Raw genomic sequence first — 13,361 nt, forward strand, 5'->3', positions numbered from 1 at the left:
TAGTGGCCAAATAGCATTGAGCATCGTATCGATTAGCAGGTGAATAACAAAAGAAGAAGCTTAAATGCTTTCAACTACACGACCTGTTACTGAAGCGGCTATGTGGAGGAGCATTCATCCATGCATTAGAAATTTGCACACACCCCGTAACTTTGACTTTTCTTACGCGCAAAACAGCGCCTGTGAACCCGCCGTAAAGCTTTACGTGATGCTCCGAGGCGCGCCCGCGCTCCCTGTCGGCGACGACATGAAGTGCGCCACTCCAGCCCATTAGTCAGCATAATGTTTCTTTCTAATACACCGTATTAACAACCGATGATGATAATGACGATGATGTTGGAAGTATTGTCCTTTTTAACGGGTCGCCATGAATTGGTACATTAAAACCGGCATAACCGAGAGGCAAAACAAAACTAAAAAAACTTACCAAAAAAGTCGCTAGACTGATTAACACACAAATATGAGCTACCACAAAACGCGTAGCGCTCCACGCCGCCACTTCCCAAAACAAACATGTCGATTCATAGCCTCCTCTATAAAAAAATATAGGAGGCTATGGTCGATTCTATTTCAACGGCTTGGCTGGACCAACCCTATTTCGACGGGTCCCAGTCAAAAATCGTTTCCACCGCTGCGATCAGAGCAAAACTTTCCGGAAGCTAGCCGTGGACCGCTACGGCGGGAGCGAACGGCCCTTGAAAATTGCTACTTTTAGTGTTATGTGAGTGAGACGACCTTTACGATCACGGAGGAAGGACCTTTTTCCTTCCTCCGTGTTTACGATAGATGAATGAATAGATGGATGTGGCTGTAGTTGTTTCCTAATTAATGCATAGTTACGACATGAGCCAAAATAATGTTCAATAGTTTCTGATTCTTCGCAGAACGTACAAAGGGGGGGAAGTGTCAGACCACCTCTGTGTAAATAAAAATTTAATGGGGGGACACGGCACCGGAATCTGGAGATTGTAACTTCAAGTTTTTTTGACGAACTCCACTGGGCTTTCCATGGAAATTTGAGGTGCTGATCCCTGTCAAATTTCTTCTTCTTTACTTTACCCATGCGCTGTCGTTCTGCAGTAGCTCGTGGTGCACGTGCACCTATTATCACACTATGGCTCCTAAGAAAATGGGACCGTTCTGCTTTTTATTGCGAGAACTACAGAACGAGCGTAGAGAACGCAACTTCACTTGCACCCTAGAAACAGTCCGAGCAGAGACTGGAAAGATGTGGAAGGTATGCCGGCACTTTTCTCTTTGTATACCTGCGGATTTCGCGTTTTCTATATGTCTTGCCGATGGCATTGTTCACACGAAGGGTTTGTTCATTGCGCGTCAAACAGAACGGCATTGTCCGCGACGTTGCTCTTGGCGCGAGCCTCGCCGCGTTGTTTTCTGTCACGAGCAGTTTCGTAACGTGAACGCTGAGGTTCCACGCTCGTTACGCGTTGCTGTAGGTCTTCCTACTTTCCGTACGTCTTTAGAAGTTGTCTGATGTTAATGCCTTGAATGGTGCTCCACCGTTCAGTGATGTCGGTTCTACTTCTATGAGCTCTAACAGACCTCCAACTTAGCAGTCGTTGACGGAAGAGGAGAAAGCCCATTACGAGTTCATGGCGAATCGTTACAAGGAAAAGCAAGTGGGATCCTTTGAGAACAGCTTCACGTCTGATGGGCGTAGCATTGCAGTGAGTCAACACGCTATCTTGCTCTTTTTTTTACTCGTCTCATTCATTTCATCACGCGACGAGTTGCTCAGCATGTAGCGCCGCATGCATCGTCTTGCGACGAGGGCTCGAGTTGGCAATGTCTTGTGCAAGGTCGTTCCAGTCCTTCCCTGCTCGAGGAAAAGATGAAGAGGCGGAAATGACTGTGCGAGCATGAGGACAGGCAACATTTAAGGGGTGACCAATGTGATAGGATGTGTGTGATGGTGACGAACTATACGGTGGTTGTTGTAGCGCGCTGTGGAAGAACTTATGAATTAATGATAAACTAGCAATGAGGCGTCGATGATAAATTGTTAGTAAGCCTGATTCCGCTTTGAAAGATGTCACTCTGAAATTGTATGAAGAGGCGAAATGAATGAAACTAATGGCAACATTCTCAAAGGCCTTAAGGGCGTTTGTGAGGAAAATTTGGCAAGGGTTCCAAGTGGCTGATGCATTTGGGCCGTATTAGTGTTTTTTAAGCTATTAAATTGACATGCTGCCAAGAGTTTTCTAATTTGAGTCGTAAAAACCCAAATTTTTTTGTTAGATGGTGCAATAACGTTGGTCACATGCACACACCCGTTGAAATTATTTGATATCACACCCAAGTCTTTACATCGGCATACGGCCTAGTTGCTGATTTGCTATTACATATTTAAATTTCAATGGGTTAGAACTGCAAGAAAATGACACTGTTTTGCATTTACCAGTATTCAAAACCATTAACCAGCATTGACACTAGTCCTTAATGTTGTACAAGTCCTGTCGAAAAGTAGGCTGGTTATTAATGTTAACAACTGAAAGATAAATAATGCAGTCATCTGCAAACATGTGGAGTTTGCTAGTAAGATGCAATGATAAGGCAATAATATATATTAGAAAGAGTAGGGGGCCTAATACAGAACGTTGAAGGACGCCGAATCATACTGAAAAAGGCTCAGAGTTATTGATGCGCACTGACTGCAGGCGGTTAGTGGGGAACTGCTCAATCCATGTTATAACTGTGGGTTGTAGATTTAGTTGGGAGAGTTTTAGTAGTAAGCGTTGATGAGCAACTTTGTGGAATGATTTTGCAAAATTAAGAAAAATTGCGTCAGTTTGAATGTTAGCGTCTAGATTTAGGTGGAAGTCGTAGAGAAATGCAGCTGATTGCGTTTTGAAAGACAGTCCCTTGTGGAACCCATGCTGAGAATGGCGAAAAAAAGTTTAAAATCAAGGAAGCGAAATATAAGAGCATATGTGACATGCTCCTTGATCGTACAAGGCACTGATATGATGGAAATGGGGCGGTAGTTTAGGGGTGAACTCTTGTTGGCTTATTTGTAGACTTGAACAACCTTAGCCTTTTTCCACTCTTTTGGTAGGTTTCCAGATGACAGTGACTGGGTAAACAACAGCATTAGATATGCCGCAGAAATGAATTTGGTGTTCTTCAGAAACTTGATGTGATTTCATCGAAACCAGCAAATGATGACAGTTTAGAGGCCAGCTTTCATGAATGTCGCTCTCGTGAAATGTTGCTTCGTATTCCTCGTACAATTGTTCAAATTCATTGTTGATCGCTAACTAATTTCCTTTATTGTAAAGACGAATGATTTTCTCATGTGACTGATGCGCAGCCTGGGTTAGAGCAAAAGTGGCATGAATTACTTTGTGGTCACTTACTTTATTAAGACAGGTGATGGAAGGTAGCATTGCCGGGCTTGTGTGCCACACTTGAATCGCAGCACATCAGACACCAAAATGATTACTTTTACATTGATGCGGTATTCAGTGGGAATATAAATTACATTCCAGTAACGATTTGAAGGCATATAGAAGGCATGACATGAATTTTTATTGCCTTTTGAAGTAAATATACAATAGTACATTCGAGTTTCATTTAGTTGTACAGATAGGGCGGTATGGTGAAATCGGTAAATACTGAAGCGCCGTGCATGTTCTGGGACTTGTTTGTGGTTGTAAGTTCGCTAAAGTTTTTTGTCAGTAGTAATGTTTCACGGCTCTACAGTTTCACCTTGTACTATTTCTAGGCTGTGTAAAGCATGTGAAGAATAATCAAATCTTGACTGCATTTCGTGTGCAAAGCTAAAGCTTTCTTTTTTGCCATCAGGTCAGTTGAGAAGCAATTCATGCTTCGCCGACAGCCTAATCGTCGTCCCACAAATAGAGCAAGTAGGAGCAATGTGCATATAAAAAAATAAACAGAGTTGCAATCGGTTTTTTCTAGAGCTTTGGACATTTCACGAATTCGCAGCTTTTCATTCTTAGTCAGTTTTTATGCTGGCCTTCCCGAGTTGTCGTGGAATCTGCAAAAGATTTGTTTTCCATGTCATCTTGTATTGGCTAGATTGTGCTGAAATGGAACCTGATGTCACGGTAGCTTGGTAGCAGCTAAAGTATAGCGATGCCAAGCTTGGTCACGGGTTCAATCCAGGACATATACTAATAACATTGTAACCAATCAGATTAGTAGATGTAGGCAATGTTATTAAGTAACAACTTTCAAGGTTCATGCCCACTGATTGAATTGTTCAATCTCTGATGTATTACAGTAATGTCATCAGTAGTCAGCCGCGTAAGATTTTGGTAACGTTAAGTAGCAACTTTCAAGGCCCATTCACCCATACTTATTGAATTGTGAAGTCCAGGATTTATTGTAATAATGTCATCTCCATTAAGATACATAATATTGGGTAATGTTAAAGAGGAACTTTTTAGGTTCATGTCTAGGCTCATGTGTCAAGGTTGATGCCCTTATTGAACGTAAACAAAGCCAGACAATTTTACTCAGTGCTAGCTTCTTGCTACCTTGTGCATTGGGCACGATTTTCAATGACTCGAAACTATTAGTGAAGGAAATGTTAGCTCAGGGGTGATAGTAGTCTGCTTCGAAGCATGACACTGCTTTTCCTACACCTTATTGCAGTGGAATTGCGGGTCGAATACAGATACTCATGTTCAGCCCATTTGGTGCACTTTAAATAACTGCAACTTGTCGAAACTGACCATAAGACGGTCCCGCCGTTGTTTTAAAAAATCTTTGATGCTATGCAGCATGCCTACCAGCTACCATCAGCTGAAGCTCCAACTCTTGTGGATCCCACCAGATGGCAGAGAAGGTCACGACAAGTTCCTGAATGCCTATCGGACATTCTTCAGCGAGCAGACTCCGCTGGTGGATGCCGATGCGACATTTTCCTTCAGTGAGGTGTACCGTAAAGCAGTCATGTACTTTCACGAGGAGGCGATTTATCACTGCACTATAGAGTGGCCCGGTGTTGTCTGGTTTGGCCCGGTGACAAAATATCTTCAGGTACGAGTTCGTTGCTCCTTCTATGACACAATAACACCTTTACTTTGTTTATGTCTCTGTCAGAATTTCTACGGTACACTTAAAACAGTATAGAAAGGTGGCCTAGTTCATAGTTCGTACTCGTTTAGCGAACTGGGAGGGCAGGAACACGCAACAGACAGAGAAGAGCAACACAGCACGAGTGAGCAATCAGGCTGCGGGGCTCTTCTGCGTCTCTTGTGCATGTTTCCACTTTCACAGTTCGCTGAAAGAGCTTAAAAAAGTACTACACTCAAATCTCGATATAACGAACCCATATATAATGAAAAATCAGGTATAACAAAGTAAGTGAAAAAAAGTTGCAATAGATATAGTGTTAGGAATAGACCTTTATAACGGATTTTTTGATATAGCAAACCTATTTTCATGTAAGATGAAACTTTGTTATAATGAGGTTTGAATGTATTAACATCTCGTGTACTTTCTTGGTGTTGGTTTCGATTTCTGCCAGTATTTACTAACATTGTGTTAACCAAAGACATGGGCTGTCAAAATCCTTTCCACTCATTTGTAGCGAGAATCTTGTTGCGGCAAGCTTCAGGTAGTTGTATGCGAGGGCTTACTCCATCATGTCCCGCATGACGCAAGCTGTCTATGCTGCGAGTGGTACTAACACTCCTTCCCTGCACATAAAATACCGCACAAATTGGATGAGGGCACCACCACCATCGTAGCTCATTTGGTAAGAGCATCAAGCGCATAATCCTTACGTTGCAGATTTGATTCCTGCCAGCGGCAAGTTGTCTTTTCATTCCCTTCACATCAGTATCGCAATGGCAACATTACACTAGACCTATGTGAATACCAAATTTTGGGTGCGAAGCAAATTCGAATGTTGAAGTGTGACTGCAAATGGAATGGAATGTTTAAAACATATTTCTTGTATATTTCTAAAATCTTTTTCGGATAGTTTAATGTGAAATTGCAGGGAAAAATTGAAAAGGATTCCTAATTTGAATATTTCTCAAATCATTTTCGAGTAAATTGATTTGGAATTGCGAGGAAAAAAAATTACAAAGGATGCACAAGTACTTGCTTATGATATATAGCAACATGAAAGTGTTTCATTTCGGTAGGTTGATGAAGCCCTGGTGGGTGCTATCCATAGTTGTCTTATCAAGAATGAGGCAATGCAGAGGCTGAATTGTATTTGCGTAGATGATTTGGTGCAACCAAAATATCACCAAGAACACTTTCAAAGCGAAAGGCCTAGATGCTACTTCCTCGTCCTCTCCTCCTCTTTGAACTTCCGTGGAAACCCAGCTGATATGGCAGACAAAGAGTTGCTCCCTTCAAGTTAGAAGTTCAGAATCTTCAAGTTAGAGTTTCGAATTTTTTAAAGACATTGTCGCATACTTCATGGCCCATTACTTGTAATGCCGTAAATTTAGTCGGTGGCCATCACATAAAAATTTAAAAATAAATATATTCTGCATGGAACCAACTACGTGCATTTCCGGAAACTCGGAAAAAATAGGAGCAGGAAGATGAAAAAGAGAGAAAAAAATGTTGCATCCAGGAGGAGGTCGGAATATCTATAAAATAACGTGGCTTATACCCCTACTTAAGAATCGGTATAACACGAAAGTCAAAGGTGTCTTTACAGAGGTAGTTAATCATTTATTGTGCATTGCTTCAGCAACAGCAATAAATTGCAAAGTTATGTTAGGAATGGCAAGCAGCTCGAAACTTGCAGCGCATACCTCAAGCAGAAATAACGCACGAAATCAGCATATGCAGAACGAGCGCAGACTAACAACTGTCACGCTGGAAACTTAGAGCGCGCTGTTCAAACAGAAAGAAAAACGCACGATCAAGCAGAAAGCAAGGCGCACTAAAGGAGCACAAGTATACGCAGGACAAGAGCGAACAACTGTCGCAATAATTCCTGCATCTCGTGTCAGCAGTGTGCTCCTTTCGTAAAAGTGGCCTTAGCAGCGTGTGAAGTGACCTTTGTCCTTTCCCTAATGACAAGTCCGATGAGCGCTCGCGCAGGAGAGACCACTCTCTCTCCTTGTAGGCAGGGTTTCGTGGAGGTGACGACCTTCAAAGCGAGCCCAACGAGAGCCCATTGTGCCGTCTCGCCACTGATGAAGAAAATGCGCTAAAGATTTGAAGCGCTGAGGGCAACCGAACGGTGTATGCGGTTAGCACTCTAGGCAAGGCACGCTCAGTGGTGTAGTGGTTAGCGCCGCGCGCTGAAAACCTAGAGGTTACTGGTTGGATTCTGCGTGACAGATGCTTGCCTTCTGGTTTTTTTCTTTGCAATCTCTTAGTAAATCACTTCAACGTCACTTCCGTGACGGAAGTACGCCAGCGGAGACCCTGGCATTTTCGTGTTAAAAAGAAAAAAAAAAAAAGCTTGAAGCCGTTGTTAAGTAATTATCAGCTACAGCAGACTCATATGCAGAAAAAGTACAGAGAATCGGCCACCTGACGGGCATCATCAAGTCAAACATCTTTAGGATGAGTGCCAAGACCAAGCAGCGGGAGATAGTTATATTGATATCAAAATTCAGAAAAAGCAACAAGATGTTGCATAATAACTGTTCCTTAGTTCTTCCTATCTGAATAAATGTTTGCAATTTGTGTCAGACTGAACGAGATTACCTATGCAGTTTAAGAAACTATGATTGAAAGTTGTCTGAAAATAAAGTGTCACTGGAGCCACATTATTGACGTCTGCTCCATTGATGTTGCGCTTTTTTCACGAATTATGGTTACTTGAAGCCTTTGTCCTCCCCTGAAAGTGTGTGATTAGGTTTTTAACAGACAGTGTGGTCCTTAAAAACTGGTACACATAGCCTTGAAAGTCCTTGAAAACCCTCGAGTTTTTTCATGTAAACAAGCATGAACCTTGAGCTGGTGATGTTGCCGTTTGGTTTCTTCACATTGTTGCCCACTTCTTGACCTTATAAGGACACTGAAGGGAAAAACAAATGTTTTTCTCTAGTTGTAAATTACTAAAGACACCGTGCATGCCGTGAGAAGATGCTTGACGATTGCAAAATACAGGTGGTGTCAATTTGAGGTCGTGATAATGAACAGCGCAGAAAAAAAAATATACTGATGTAAGAACCACCAAGACAAGCTCCGACAGCAGACTGAAAAATTAGTGCACATAACCTGTGCTTAATTGTCGTTTTTTTTTTTCTTATTAATATTATGCATTCATACCAACTAGCCCAGTTTGAACCTCTTCAATATTTCAAGTCCCTACACTAGTCGCTGTGTAATTAAATTTTGATAGTGTCTGCTAAATGAAGTACGTTTTTTTGTCAGGGGCCCAGAGAACGAATGAAATTTCGGAAATTTTCTTGACCAATGCAAAAAGAAAAAAAGCCTGATATCTCACATCACCACTCCAAGACCACGCTGGGAAATCTGATAATTTTTATTTTTTCACTTGCTCGTAAACCTATGGTGGTGAAATCAATGACGCTAAAGTTTTCATAGAAAATTTGTGTGTCTATAATCATCGTTTCACTTTATAACCCCCCCCACCCCCTTTTTTTTTTTTTTCTGTTTCCAGGCGAAGACACTCACGGGATCCCTATCACAGGTTACGAGCTGGCTACGCCTGACTGCCGGGCGGTTGTGTGAGACCTGATGGCCCATCTCCGACCTTCCTCGGCCGGCCTGGCTCTTCCGCCGTTTTTCTTCATGCCCCAGGCCGACGGCTACCTGCGGTGACTGCTCGTAATGCATGGAGATTGATGGGGGAGGAGGTGGAAGAAGTCTCGACTAGATTTTTTTATTTTAATTGTGATAATAATATATTTTTAATAAGTGCAATAAAATTTGTTAATTCGAAAATTTGAGGGTGATAAATTCCCACATAGCATGCCGCTTTGAGTCCTTAAAAAAGTTGCAACAGGTCCTGGAAAGTCTTTGAATATCCTTGATTTTTCGGTTGGAAAACCTGTACGAACCCTAGACCGAACTCAGTGCAACATGACGCGGTTATCTTGAGCTGCTGAGCATACCAGCAGTGACTAAAATGTCTTGTTTGAATTATGAGCACTGCACATACTTGGCTGTGTTGAGATTGCGGCTTGCTAAAGGGAAACTGAAAGGGCCAGGAAGATGGTCTACAAGTCAAGCATGAATGTGTTGTATTGTGCTCTATTCCAATTTTATTCTTCAAAGGCAAGTCAACCCATATATTGCGAGAAAAAAAAAAGAACTTGACTCATGTCTGTTTACAAGAACTACAGCGTAAGTGCTATAATAAGCATGGTCAAGACCCATTGTACATGCCGGTTTTTTTTTTTGCAAGGGAAGGCATGGCCTTTGCGATGAGAATTCCCAACTGTTGTCAGCAATGAAATCTGGTATAGCGAGCATGGTTCTGCGATTGGTGCAGTATTTATTTTCTTGGCTATATCACTCAAAATCGGATATTGACAAAGGGTTCCGGTGTGTCGAGCTTGAATGGCCGAGCTGCAGCATTCTAGGTGGTCTGTGTACATTTTTTTTAGAGTTCTTTTAATTTTGGTGGCGTGTCGATGTACAGCAAGTGCACGTGTGTAAAGTACCTGTGTAGCTGGTGCGAAATTAGAGCTGCATTATCTCGATACATTCACTAGCTTTGATCAAGCTCTTCTGGTTTCAGAAAGAGGTCGAAAGACAACTATAGGTGGCATTTCCGAAAAAAAAAAAAAAAAAAGCAGTTTCGCTGCTAGGGCGAAGCAACTAATGCGATTGCAAGCAATCCGAATCTCACACGAATAACGACAAGCACCTCGATGATTTCAGCATGCCCCTGCAGCAGAAAGGAGGACCCTTGAAAAGAATGCATAGGTATACTTGGGACACGTGCCGCTGTGTGTCGCCACCAGCGCTAGGATCTTGTGCTGCCATTTAAGCACGGCGGTTATTCCTTTTTCTTCATGTTGGACAGTCATTAGAACATGCAGGTTTTTCCCGTTTTCACTTGTCCTCATCGGGCGAATAAGAACAGTGAAATTGGCGGAAATGGAGGAGGCATATTTCTGATGTCTCGGAAAGTTGAGTTGGCCGCATGCTCGAATAAGGGCACTTGCTCGGAGGTTTTACGATCATGTCGCGAAATAGCAACATTTCATGCCACTGCCATGTATGTGTGTTCAATCCTGTCATGCAGGGTTCGTTTCTAATTTTTTGCACCATTATTACACAACTGCCTTCGAAAACATATTTGGAACAGTACAAAAACAAATTACACAGAACATCTTAGTCATTATATGTTCTTCCCCAAAGCCCTGAGGCCAACAGTGGAGCCCAGGACAATTCTACAGAGACACCAATATTCAAGCCACGTGGGATCTGTGGAAAAATAAATAGACGACTTGAGCATAAAGGCTGAGCTAAATGGGACCTAGGCTATATGGGTGGCAGGAATAGGTTGAAGTGGGAAGAGATAGAACAGGAGTTAAGCCAGGAGGAGCTGATGGTATATGGGGTTGTGGAGACACATCTTCCGGACATGTAGCAAACAACCTTGCCATCCCGACTTCGAATGGGAATATTGCAATAGAACAGAAGGCAGCAAAAAGGCAGGTGGAATTGGGGCATTTGTACATAAAAGTATGTGTTGGCAAAAAGTCAAGCAGAAATGCAGGGAACACTTATGTTTCAAAGGGAAAGTAGCTGGGCAGATGACACTCTTTGGTTTAATGTACTTGTGGACAGGAGCAAAGGCCAGAGAGGAAAACCAGGCAATGGTAGGGTGTATAACGATTGACATTGAGGAATTAGGAGGAGAGTGCGAGATAGTTATACTAAGCCATATGAATGTGCACATACAAGATATAGAAGACTATACTGACCCAACATTAAAAATGATCATGATTTGCAACAGTACTGGGAAGTGTGAAGGGCAAACAACATGGGAGGTAGGAAGGCTGCAGTTGACGATAGATTGTGCACTGATGTCACATAAGATGTATGATAGGCTCAGGGGAATGCACATAGATGAATGTGGCTCCACAAGTCTGGTTAGTGATCACAAATGTATCGAGCTAAATTTTGGAAGAGCATTGAAAGTGGGAATGAGACAAGATAAGCAACAACAAGGGAATCTTTATTCGTAAAGGCAAACAGAAATAGCTACTGAACAAGTTGAAAAAGTAATTCCTAAGGATAATAAAACAGTGTGGACGTACACGAATCTAATTAGACTTAGCTAGAACTTGCTAAGGCACGTGACAAGTCGCCCCAGTAAAGGACACACAAACCCAAGAGTTGTCGGGATGAGGAGGTTAAGAGAGCCATAGCAAAACGTCGGGAAACCTCTAGGGAACACAGACATGCTAAACACTGTGAAAAGATAGAAAGGCAGCTGCAAAATTTAGGAACCATCTAAACTCCCTCAGAAATGAGACAAGCCTAAAGCAGAAGTTTATAACTGTAGGTCAAGGTGTTAGCCTAGAAGGGGACGAAGCGATTGAATTTAAGAACAAGGCTGACAGAAAAATTTCAACAAGGATGTGCTTTATGCACCTTAATAGACAAGCATAGATCAAGTGGTGCAGTGGCTCCATTTTCAGAAAGAGAGTGGGAAAGGGCTAAAGAAACGGTTCCTGGAAGTACATCAACAGGCCCTGATGGCATCCAAATTATGCTGATAAAGGCATTGGGTCCCAAGTCTAAGCAGACTTCGAGAGAGGCAGCGAGCAAAACTATAATCAATCGTGAAGTCCCCGATGGATGGAAACTTAGCAGGATGAGCATGATCTATAAAGGAAAGGGGGACAAAGCTGACAGAAACTACTACCTTCCTGTAACAGTGACACCAGTGGTCTACAGGCTGGCGATGCAGATTATGAAGGAGAGACTACAGGCATGGATAGAGGATGACGGGGTGCTGGGGAAAGTGGGGAACGGGTTTCCGAAACACAGGAGGTTGGAATACAATCCATTATCAATGACGCAGTGCATCGAAATAGCAGGAAAGGAACACAGGTCCCTGTGGCTAGCGTTTTTGAATATCAAGGGAGCGTACGATAGCATGGTTCAAGAGGACTTGTGGGGAATACTGCACACACTAGGTGTGGGAGATGGAGTCACTAATCTTTCAAAGGATATCTCTAAAAGTAACAAGGTAGTTATAAAATGGAAAAAACAGGCATCCAAGCTTACAGAGATAAAACGGGCGCTTAGGCAGGGGTGTCCTCTGTCACCCTTGTTATTCATGTTGTACCTACAACGATTAGAGGCCAAATTATAGGGAAGTGGACTTGGCCTCAACCTCTATTTCATTAAACAAGAAAAACTCATTGACCAGGCACTACCAACATTGACGTAAGCAGATGATAAAGTGCTACTGACTGAGAACAAGGAAGATTTGCACAGATTGATGAACATCTATGGTAATAAGGGAGATAGGTTAGATTACACATTCAGTAAGGAAAAATCAGCAGTCATGATTTTTAATGGTAATGAAGGTATTGAGCTTAGGATACAGGAGGTCACGCTAGAGATAAAAGATAAATACAAATATCTCTGGGCGTATGGATAACCAATGGGACCGAGTACCTAAGGGAACACGAATTATACGTAACGACTAAAGGTAACAGAAATGCAGCGGTAATGAAAATTAGTGCACTCTTGAATTACAATAGGTATGATGTGGGAGGAATATATATGAAGAGGCGTGATGGTTCCTGGTCCGACTTTCGGCAATGCGGTCTTGTGCTTGAGATTAGAGGTACAAGCAAGATTAGAAATTCATCAACAAGAAATAGGTAGGCTCGCTTTTGAAGCTCACGGGAATACACATAATCAGGCAGTACAAGGTGATATGGGATGGACATCATTTGAGGGCAGGGAAGCTAACGGCAAGATAGAATTTGAGAAGCGATTGAGAGAATTGGGGGAGGAGCATTAAACTAGGAAGGTTTTCAGGTACTTGTACATGAGGAATGTCGATACCGAATCGAGGAAAGGAACCTGAAAATTGACGGGTAAGTACTTAGAAAAGTGCAGGGAGCCAAATCAAAAAGAAGTAGGTGAAGGAAACGGAGACCGGCATGTGGAGAACTGGCATGATTAAAAAGTCCGCACATCTATCGAACGTACTCCTAAGCAGGATACTGTCAAGGAAAGTATCTACGATAATAGTCGGGGTAGTTCTCTACAGTTTGAGGCCAGGACCAGGACTTATCGGGCCAAAAGACGAAGAGGTAGACACGGTATGCAGTGCGTGTGGAAAGGGGAAGGAAACTGTCGAACACCTGATAATGTTCTGGAAAGGGCGCGCAGAGTTTTGCAAAGCACTGGGGTTCAAGGACAGCCCAACGTTACTAGGGACA

General features: G+C 42.5%; 1 protein-coding gene across 5 annotated transcripts; it reads left to right on the forward strand.

The window, feature by feature from the left end:
* Window positions 1–505: 505 nt before the first annotated feature.
* LOC119184077 (uncharacterized) lies at window positions 506–8,883 on the forward strand. 5 transcript variants are annotated; one of them, XM_075878221.1, is made up of 4 exons: window positions 509–721; window positions 1,562–1,688; window positions 4,770–5,028; window positions 8,600–8,883. In XM_075878221.1, exons 2-4 carry the CDS (start codon window positions 1,672–1,674, stop codon window positions 8,675–8,677), a joined length of 354 nt encoding a protein of 117 aa, XP_075734336.1. In that variant the 5' UTR covers window positions 509–721; window positions 1,562–1,671; the 3' UTR covers window positions 8,678–8,883. The 5 variants fall into 5 exon arrangements, with proteins under 5 accessions (XP_075734337.1, XP_075734336.1, XP_075734335.1 ...); XM_075878220.1 differs by having other exon boundaries at window positions 1,578–1,688; XM_037433864.2 differs by lacking the exon at window positions 509–721 and adding an exon at window positions 728–1,237 and having other exon boundaries at window positions 1,578–1,688.
* The last annotated feature ends 4,478 nt before the right edge of the window (window positions 8,884–13,361 follow it).

This window comes from Rhipicephalus microplus, chromosome X, assembly GCF_043290135.1.
Source record: "Rhipicephalus microplus isolate Deutch F79 chromosome X, USDA_Rmic, whole genome shotgun sequence".
NCBI classification, from domain to species: domain Eukaryota; kingdom Metazoa; phylum Arthropoda; class Arachnida; order Ixodida; family Ixodidae; genus Rhipicephalus; species Rhipicephalus microplus.

Coding starts and splice junctions, on each gene's coding strand:
- LOC119184077 (XM_075878221.1), top strand. Junction 5,029..8,599: donor CGGTGACAAAATATCTTCAG/GTACGAGTTCGT, acceptor TTCTGTTTCCAG/GCGAAGACACTCACGGGATC.